The 9742-nt window shown below is 42.5% G+C and overlaps 1 protein-coding gene across 1 annotated transcript; it reads right to left on the bottom strand.

Annotated features, from left to right (window-relative positions):
• Positions 1-398: 398 nt before the first annotated feature.
• LOC130195334 (guanine nucleotide-binding protein G(i) subunit alpha-1) lies at positions 399-9448 on the bottom strand. Its single transcript, XM_056416811.1, has 9 exons — positions 9047-9448; positions 5974-6016; positions 5093-5234; positions 4093-4250; positions 3844-3972; positions 3254-3383; positions 3014-3167; positions 1667-1859; positions 399-1567 (listed from the first exon to the last, which is right to left on the bottom strand). The coding sequence occupies exons 1-8, from the start codon at positions 9162-9164 to the stop codon at positions 1669-1671; spliced, it is 1065 nt and encodes a 354-aa protein (XP_056272786.1). The 5' UTR covers positions 9165-9448; the 3' UTR covers positions 399-1567; positions 1667-1668.
• Between the last annotated feature and the right edge of the window lie 294 nt (positions 9449-9742).

The raw sequence follows: 9742 nt of genomic DNA on the forward strand, positions 1-9742 counted from the left end.
TCGATGTTGTGCCTGGAGTAGATTTATTTCTAAGAATTTGCAAGGATATTATTTGTCTAAAAAAATATATGAGTATATATATTTTTTTATTAAATAATATTTGAACATTGTCTGGAGGGGATCTTTTGAGATTCTTCTACTTGTTTAAGGATGCATTCATGAACTTGCCCCCTAGAACTTTCTGCTGCTCACTGTAGTAGACAGAGAAAAGCTGCTTTCTGTACCTCTGGAAACTAAATGTAACATTTGGCCTCTCTGACTGACGAGAGCAACCTGAATTCATCAAAAAATCAAAAGCATGTGTTATTAACCAATGTAGTTTCAGTTTTTTAACGTTCTTTTCTATTATCAGATCTTTGTTATTCACACACACACACACAGTCCAAAGAAAAACTAGCTTGTTGCATAAGTTGCCATAGTTTTCACCATAGCAGCTTTTTTATTAGCAAAATCATGGAGATTAGTCCACTAATGTGCCCATCCAATGGAAACAGAGGGTTGGGAGTCTAGGGGGGATATGTAACTTGAAACCATCACACATCATGATCAATAACAGTGCACCCAGCCATGTCTCCGTCTGTCTATGCACTGAACACAGATCTATATGTGGCCCTACTGCCTGCTACAAGGCCGCCATTGGCATCCTCTTTTCAAAGCTTCTCTTTGCTTCTTGATTCAATAAGGAATGTTACAGTTTGTAGCGGCGCACCAACAACGTGCACTCGATAATTACAGAGAGTAGCTTCTTTTTGGTCGCTTAGAAAAATAAAACTTTGAAAGAGGATGACAATTAGAGGAATAAAGTCCCTTTGTTAATATTGTGCACATGTTCTCTTTCTCTCTCTCACACACGCGCACTCCCAGTTGTACCCACAAACACACCATCACTCACTCACACACACACACCCAATCCTAGTTGCACCCACAAACACACACACTCTCACACTGGCTTTTGGCCTCAATCAAAACAAAGCTCCCGCTCGCAGCACACATGCAAATCTCACATCCGAAAAGGCTTACACAGCTCACACAGTACGTCAGAGTGAATTGGTCTGCAGAGTGACTTGGTCTTGTTTGGTTTGTCCAAAGATGCAAAAAATGATGACAGTGAAACAATCGTTAAATAATAGGTAATATGGACTTGGGGGCAACGGGGCATCTTAGGAAAAGTTCAATGGTAACATTTACATAAACCTAAGATCTAACTCAACAAAAATAAACACACTGCAACTAAAGCATGCAAGGCACAAGGACCAACAAACAAAAAGAGTTCATTCATGGATGAAAAAAAAAAAGTCACGGCCCCCCTTTTTATATAAAAATTTGAAATAATGACAAAAAAAGGCAAAACAAGCACGTTTTAAAACTGTGAAAAATCCCCAGCCATAGACAGTTGTACAAATATATTTTACACAAAATGTTTTTCTACACACCGTCTTTAAAACTTTTAGAGATGAACATAAGTTAATAAGAGGTTAAAAGTGACATTCTCATCAGGGTCCGCGAGGTTCCCTCCAGTCAGAGTCCCCTTGAATCAAGTCACTCGGCATGCCGGCCACCCGGCTGCCTGAACAAATAAAGACAACAAACACGCCGTGATTAGAGCACAACAATGGGACCGCCCCTCAACATTCGCCCAGCTCGTCCAGGAAGCAGCCGGCGTTACCTTTAGAAAAGGCCACAGTCCTTCAGGTTGTTCTTGATGATGACGTCGGTGACGGCATCAAACACAAACTGCACGTTCTTGGTGTCGGTGGCACAAGTGAAGTGGGTGTAGATCTCCTTGGTGTCCTTTCTCTTGTTTAGGTCCTCAAACTGGCACTGAATGTAAGCGGCTGCCTCTTCGTAGGTGTTGGAGCCTGAAGACGACAAGGAGAGAAATAGAGCACAACAACGAACAGTTACACTAAATCAAATGTAAGACCTTTTCATTCACAGACAAATAAAATAAAAAACTATTTACTGTCAAATTAAAAATAATATCATATAAATAATACTGGAATGGTATTTTGTTATGTCCGATACTAATAATTTGTAGTAATTTGATCATGAGTAGTTGTTTGAACATACGGTATACGTGGATACAATATTTCAGAACACCTTTCATTACAATAACACTATGACCTCAATAATATAAACAAAGTAACTGGATGTATACTGGATTTGTTGAGTGTTGGCTTCACGATGTTTTTAAATGACATGACTACAGAATATGTATTTAGCAATTCAACCTGCACGCCACAGAGCAGCTTCACTAACACTGTGCTCCGTTTCATCAGACAATGATTTTGTTGGTTTCTGTACTGGGAACACATGATGAGGACAGGGGGAGGCATTCGGTTTCTGCTGCATAAAAACATACAATTTAAAAAACAGTTTGTCCACTGGAACTGAATAACAGTTTGCTGGTTGTGGGCTTTCTACATAATAGATTTTTTTTTTACAGTTTCTATACATCAAATGTGGAGAGCTTGTTTATGGATACATCTGTGAAATCTGAGTACACGGGAACATTGTTATCCACTTGAAGCAGCCCACACAGTTCAAGAGCAGAGAATAAAGAAACATGTGTGTGTCATCTGCAGAGACTGCCACACCTTGAGTCTACAAGGGCCAGCCAGACCGAGTGTTTATCAGAGAATGTTCTATATACGAGCAGCAGCATTATTGTAATTATATGACGCTCAAAACCAATGCAGCCTTAAGACATGTACAACATAATTATGAATAATTTTTATTTGTTTCTTTGCTAAAACCTTTCAAGCCATTGAATTTGTGTGACTGGAGACAATTTTAGGATGTCATGGATGGCAGACAGCCTTACTAATAAGTACCAAATACACGTGGCTGGACATACTGGTTTATGTGCGACACTAACACAAAGTACAGTATTTGCATGTAAAACACACCTGCCCTGTGTGTGCGTGTGCATGTGCGTGTGCATGTGCGTGTGCATGTGCTTGTGCATGTGCTTGTGCGTGTGCGTGTGCGTGTGCATGTGCGTGTGTCTCACCTGCATATTCTGGGTAGCAGATTGTGAGAGGGCTCTTTTTGATCTTTGCCTCAAACAGGTCTTTCTTGTTGAGGAAGAGGATGATGGAGGTGTCTGTGAACCACTTGTTGTTGCAGATGGAGTCGAACAGCTTCATGCTCTCATGCATTCGATTCTGAAGGAGTAGAAACAAAGTGGTAACCAACCGGAGAAGCTAAACAAAAATGGACTCGGGCTATGTTCCGGTCAGCAGGGTCTAACCATCTCCTCGTCCTCAGCCAGCACCAGGTCGTAGTCACTCAGAGCCACGCAGAAGATGATGGCGGTGACTCCCTCAAAACAATGGATCCACTTCTTCCTCTCTGATCTCTGTCCGCCGACATCAAACATCCTGCAGACAGACCACAGATGAAAATAATATCCCACACAAATCAATCAAGATGCCTCCCAGCATCGACTGTCGGTCGTTAATAATTCCACATTTCAGAGTCCCCATGGTGTATGACCACAACTTGTTTTTTTTGTTTAGGGGAGTTGTGTCGTCGTAGGTTTTGCCCCAACTGATCAGGAGCCAGTGATGAGTCTGCCCTGCCAATGCCAGCTGTTCATTTTTGTTCCCACTGATAAACATGTTGATTGGCAACATTTATGATGTTATTTTTCATGACTGTCATTCTTAATCCTGCTTATTAAATTCTGATTGGTCAAATGTTTCTCTAACCCGTGGAAACAGCCGTCAATGAAAACAGCACCAGGCCTTTTAAAATCAATGAACGCATCCGAGATGTGGGAGGCGATTCGGAGTCATCGCCCAGTTGGGTGCATGGATTAGCTGCGGTGGTTGTCCTCACTTGAAGTGCAGGTCCTTGAAAGTGAAGTGTGTTTCCACAATGCCAGTGGTTTTGACTCTGGTCCTCAGCACATCCTGTTGGGTGGGCACATAAGCACCTTGGGATATCCTATCCAAGTCGTTCAGGTAGCTTTGGAGGAGAGAGGAGAAAAGAGAAAGTTTAAACGCGTCATACAAGTGTTAGCCGACCGAGAGTGTACCGTGGTATTCTCTCCAGTCCCACTCTAGTTCCTGGATGCAGTCAACTCACTATGCTGCAGAGTCATTGAGCTGATACTCCCGGGAGCGGCTGAAACAGGCCTGAACGCCTCCATCCTTCCACAGCCGCTGGATGACTCCGGCTAGTTCGCCTGTCATGAAGCCCTCTTCTGCTGAACCTGCCAGGACGAACAGCTGCCGCGCATCATCCTAACGAGACAAGGCCCCGACCAAAACATGAACATGATTTATTTATAGAAACGCAAAACCGCTTCGCTAGGGAAGAGGTCACCGTGCAGCCAACGACAAAAGATACAAATATTTCGGCGCATGGTCTTGTACATTTGTTATATCATCAAGTAGATTCAATAACATATTAATCTCAACGGATTAAATCAGTGGCAATCAATTTACATGAAATCATAGCCAGAGCTCTCTCCCACGGACAAACATGGCCGTTTGGAAGTGATGAATTAAAGATAACAGTCCTTTTTATTTTGACACATTCAATGTGAGCAAAAAATAAATATGTGCAAAAGCTTGAAATCAAGAAGGAAAAGCTTTGGGTGTAAAATTGGTCACGATGACAGGGCTAGGCGAGTCACGCCACTTGTTATGCCAGGGAAAAAACAGATTCACAAAATTAAACAAAAGTATGAGTAGCAAAAACAAGAAAAAGGAAATTCTCCGGAGTATACTCTGTATATATTTTCAGCATGTCGTGCTAATAACATAAATCACTGAAACGAAAGCAATGTTCTTGTTGACGGGCAGCTCCTCTGTTCATGAACAAGGACACACCGCAGTGTGACCGAATCAAAGTCAGTTCTTGTGTCAGTAAGTCTCGGCTTCATTGAAGCGTTTTGAATGCGATGCTAAACCCCTACCAGCTCCATCTGACCTGCTGCAGAGGAGGAAACGGGAAGACGTTAGCCCAGTAGGGAAGGCCGACATATGACTAGTTGTTGCCCTAAGAAAAATGATCCATATAAATGCACAGAAATGAAACCTGTAATGTCCCCAGAACCGTGTCAATGTCGTGTCCCACTCACCGCTCTGGCTGGATCAGCAAAGTCGATCTTGAGGCGACCCATAGCTCTGATGATGGCAATAATGGACTGGATGGTGTTGCTGTAGACCACGGCCTTGTACTGCTTACACTCCTCCTCTGAGTAGCCCGCTTCGTGGATGATCCTGGCACACGACGAGAGGACATTAGCACTTGGCTTCAAGGAGCCGTTTCATGTTTTTTTTATAGAAGAATATGAACAACTGGCAGTTATTGATTGAGAATGGATTATATTTTAACACAAACCATTCAGCTACATGTGTTTTTTTTTTAAATGTCAGTGAATACATTTTTGTAAAACTGAGAAATGTTACACATCCACAAATCGAATTCATGGAAACATTCATGGCTGAAAAAAACTAAACACTAATCCTTTAAAAGATTTGAGAGAGTGAGGACAATACTTAATATCTGGATTAAGACTTTACGTTCTAATTCGTCATGAGATTTAAAAAAAATTCATTTGTAAAAAATGTGTTGCGAATAATACCTAATAAGACTAAATTAATATACTCAATTAAGTGGTAAAAGGTCTGGCTCAACATTCTCATTTGGCTTGTTTGAAATTCTTAAAATCAATCACTATCGCCTTGGATGGCACTAAGCACATGCTGCAGCGACAACAATATACTTACCAGTTATGATGATGATAATTAGGTGTCCAATATCTCAATTTACTAGACACAATTACTGACTGTCCATTCATTTGGGAAAGGTGAATGAGTGAACACATGTGATAAGACTAACATCACAGCCGTGTTCAGTGATTTGGTGGACATATAGTCAAATGTGTCATTTCTATGGCAGTCTGAGGTCAGTCAACGGGTCTGAAAAAGTGGTAAATGTTAAGGTGTTGTAACTTACTTCATCTGTTTGACGATTGTACTTTTCCCAGACTCTCCCGCACCTGAAACGGAGAACAGATGGCACAGAAGATTAAATTATAGTAGAAACGGTTACATGATGTAAATTATTGTGAGTATAAATCACAGATGCCAGACAAGTAGGTACAGTATTCACAAACCCCTCCGACATGAGGCTTCGGTATCTGTGTGGTATCTGAGTACTTGAAGGAATCATTCTGGTTTGAGTTTGTGTCCATCGTTATGGCCCCTACTGTCATTCATGTCTGCTCCGTGTGAACAAACATGTCCAGACTTGAAAACTAAATTAATGAAAATGAATATGTTGATGTGCAGCCTTCCTGTCAAAACACAACAATCAGATGCTACATTTATGGAGCTATAATGGCAGCTTATACCCCACACCAAAAACTAATTACTGTTAATTAAATAAGTGGGTTAACTTAAACTTGCAACACATCAGAGGCGACCGTCACCGAATGCACTGAGGACGTGTCTAAGACCCTGGTTAGCCAGGTCAGTGTAATTGGATTAATTAACTGCATCCTCAGATTATACAAAGCCTCAACATCCCCGGATTAGAGACGACTGCTGCATCAGAATGGCGAGATGGACTCAGAGCTGTCAGATGTTTCTCATATTGACAATATGATTTATTTGGGGTCAATATCAAATAAATAAGTATACACATAGTGTGTCTTTTAGTAAAAGTAAAACTTAAATAAAGGAAACATACAATCTTGCAAATCTGTGATCCATTTCAAGAAGCCCAAAACGTGTTTGGTATATCGTCTCTCATCCAGCTCCAACTCCCTGAGACACAGAGCACGCATCATGCTGAGCCCACAACATTTTAATTACCTTACCTGTGCAGGGACTCTCAGATCCCTGGTGAGGGGAACTGTTCACCAGATCATCGTCCCATATGATAAACAGCCGTGCACCGCAGACACAGAGCTAATATTACTGCAAACATCACACCATAATTAAATTTGATTTACAAACACGCTCATACCTCACTGAGCTGGTGAAATTGAAGGGCTTATGGAATGGAAAGCATGGCAAAAAGTGTAAGAAGTAAAATGGTTCCAGTTTATGACAGAGATACAGTGTTTGATCGGGCGTCATTGGACCAGGGAACACTCATGCCCCTCGAGCCATATAAGACGCAGATATATCTACAGTAAACAATAAACACTGTGCCTCCCCTCTTTGCTGCTTTTTACTGCTCTGGTTCGCAGAAAAGCCGCAACGCACAAAAAAACATCAATCTTTATGAGTTGCATTTGTGAGTCGCACAAACATCGGAGGCAGTCACTCAAAAGATTCATCTCAAGAAATTATCAGTTTTAGATTCCTGCCTCTTTGCAAGCGCCCCGATGGGTTGCCCGAAAAAGAGATATTCAGCTTTACCGCGCACGCTTATTGCAACTGTCTTGCTAAGAAACCCTCACACGGTATAAAACACGTTCAACAAATGTGAAATACATCCATGTGACCGTGCGATGGCTCCATCAGACAACACATCCCTGACGTCTCGTATAGGTGGCGGTAAGAATCGTGACATGAAAATTCAAATCAGGTCCATCTTAAATGACGCAGAAACATACAAGAACCGACTGCTGCGGCTGAGCATTGCGGAGTGTCTGTGATTGTGGAGAAATCAGACAACAGACCTGCGATGACACACAGACAACGGAAAATATGCAGATTATTTTTGAATTTTTGAGACACTGCTTGTAGACGGCATAACCCAGGCAGTTATCCAGTTAGCATGCACTAGCCGCCTCTGTTGTGTGTGTGTGTGTGTGTGTGTGTGTGTATATAGTTGCCACAGATGCTTATTGCAGTCCGCCAGGCTGCAAAGGTTGCTATGCAACCTCTTGCCTGTCTTTTCCTGTCTGAGTCAGCCTGCAGTGGTCATCAGCTGCCACTAAGAGCTAGATTAGAGAAAAGGTGTGGCTATTTTCCTTAAAACAATTCCAGATAAAACTGAGATGTAATACCGATATAGGGATGTGATCTGATGAGTCATTGCTTTAGCTTTCTATGAATTGAATGCTGTAGTTTAAACATAAAATATAAAGGCTCCATTACAGTTCAATGATACAAACACATTTGCCTGTTCCAGCCGATTAAAAAAAGAGTGCAAGTCCCTGTCCTGTTGACCATCATAAACGAATGACCACGCTAATGACACGCTCTCATTTTAGAAAGAGTATAATGTATGCCTATTAGTCACACATCTGATATCCTCACATGATTAAAATGAACGTATAATTTAACTCATAATTGCGTCATGATGTCGTCACGCCTTCCTCTCATCTCTCGAGTTAACGGAAACATTGGGACAAGTCGACCAGCTCAGCTGCATGCCCTCGAAACCCTCCGCGGATGTTACATTCATCGATATTCTCACAAAAGCAAACTTTTACGGCCTAAAGTGACGTTGACGCTCCGTTCGTGTTTACGTGAAACGGGAATATAGCGACTGTAATTTAACTTGTGGTTATGTAGTCCGGGTGTCATAAGAACCACAAGAGTACAGACGGTGTTTGAACGTGCAGTTGAGAATAAATCCTCCCCATAGACATGTTTTACGGTTAAGCTTACTGCGAGCTAACTAGCGTTAATCCTAGCTAGCATTGGGGCGCTAACGAGCTAAGTAGCTAATCACTAAACTGGCTCACTGAAACACCAGCAGCACCGGGGGGAGACGACTGGGCGGTATTGTGTCGACTGAAATGATTGTATTTGCCGAGGATACACTTACATAAACCCAGCAGCCCTAACTTTATAGCTAGCTGAACAACCCCCCACACCCCACCCTTTCGTTTATGTGCAGCCCTGAAATGTCTCAAACTGAACCACTTTTTAGTTGTGTCAAAGTTCCCCCGTCGCGTTACTCTCCGTCAACGGAGCGAGATACAACTTTGATTAAAGCTCCCGTTGGTGCAGAAACGCGATTTATTGTGTAACAGGTTGGATTTAAGTTTGCAGGAGACGGTGGGCATTAGGGAAATCCCTCTCCAGCAAATAGACCCCGTCCCTCCGTCCATCCATCTTTCTCTCACCGAGCAGCAGCAGCTTGACCTCCCGGGCTGACTTTTCTCCGTCGTCCCGCAGATTCCGGTCGATCATCTTGCTCCGCTCCTGCGCCGCCTTGTCGTCCGTGCTCAGAGTACATCCCATCTTCTTCTCGACTAACCTCCGAATAAATAAGATAAAATGCAGACTATAACACAACTGTAACTAGGAGTGAAACAACATGCAAATGCTACCGAGCTAGCATCTAGTGGGGAGGAGGAGGAGGAGGAGGAGGAGGAGGCGGTGTGTCTCTCCAACACTTGAGATTCAAACACGCCCTTGCCTGGCCCTCGAGCTTCCGATTCCTCGGCCAAGACTCAAATGTTCGTTCACCACAACGCGCGGCTCTCACGATCGCTAACTCTCCTGTGTGTGTGTGTGTGTGTGTGTGTGTGTGTGTGTTTCAAATGGCGTTCGCTACCAGAAGGGCTCAGTCAAAACCAGAATCATTCACAGAAAAGAGTAGACGGACACAAATTGTTCGCTTCCTGTTCTTCGCACATACTCGTGAAGTGCGCATGCGTGACAGAGCAACAGGCTTCTTTTGAAATGTTACGCTTCTTGTTTCAGTCTGCTGTCATGATCGGTGAGAACCATTTACTCCAAGAAAAGAAAAGAACAACACGTTTGGTATAATGGAAGTTAAAATACGTGTGGAAAGTCAAATATTTGAGTTTCTTTAA

The sequence above is a fragment of the Pseudoliparis swirei genome, chromosome 6 (assembly GCF_029220125.1).
Source record: "Pseudoliparis swirei isolate HS2019 ecotype Mariana Trench chromosome 6, NWPU_hadal_v1, whole genome shotgun sequence".
Lineage (NCBI taxonomy): Eukaryota > Metazoa > Chordata > Actinopteri > Perciformes > Liparidae > Pseudoliparis > Pseudoliparis swirei.

What these genes read in the sequence shown, in the direction of transcription:
- LOC130195334 (XM_056416811.1), bottom strand. Translation starts at nt 9,164, where the DNA reads ATGGGATGTACTCTGAGCACGGACGACAAGGCGGCGCAGGAGCGGAGC. An exon ending in CTCAATGACTCTGCAGCATA is followed by an intron (nt 3,973 to 4,092) that starts GTGAGTTGACTG and finishes TCTCCTCCAAAG; the next exon opens with CTACCTGAACGACTTGGATA. An exon ending in CTGCTACCCAGAATATGCAG is followed by an intron (nt 1,860 to 3,013) that starts GTGAGACACACG and finishes TGTCGTCTTCAG; the next exon opens with GCTCCAACACCTACGAAGAG.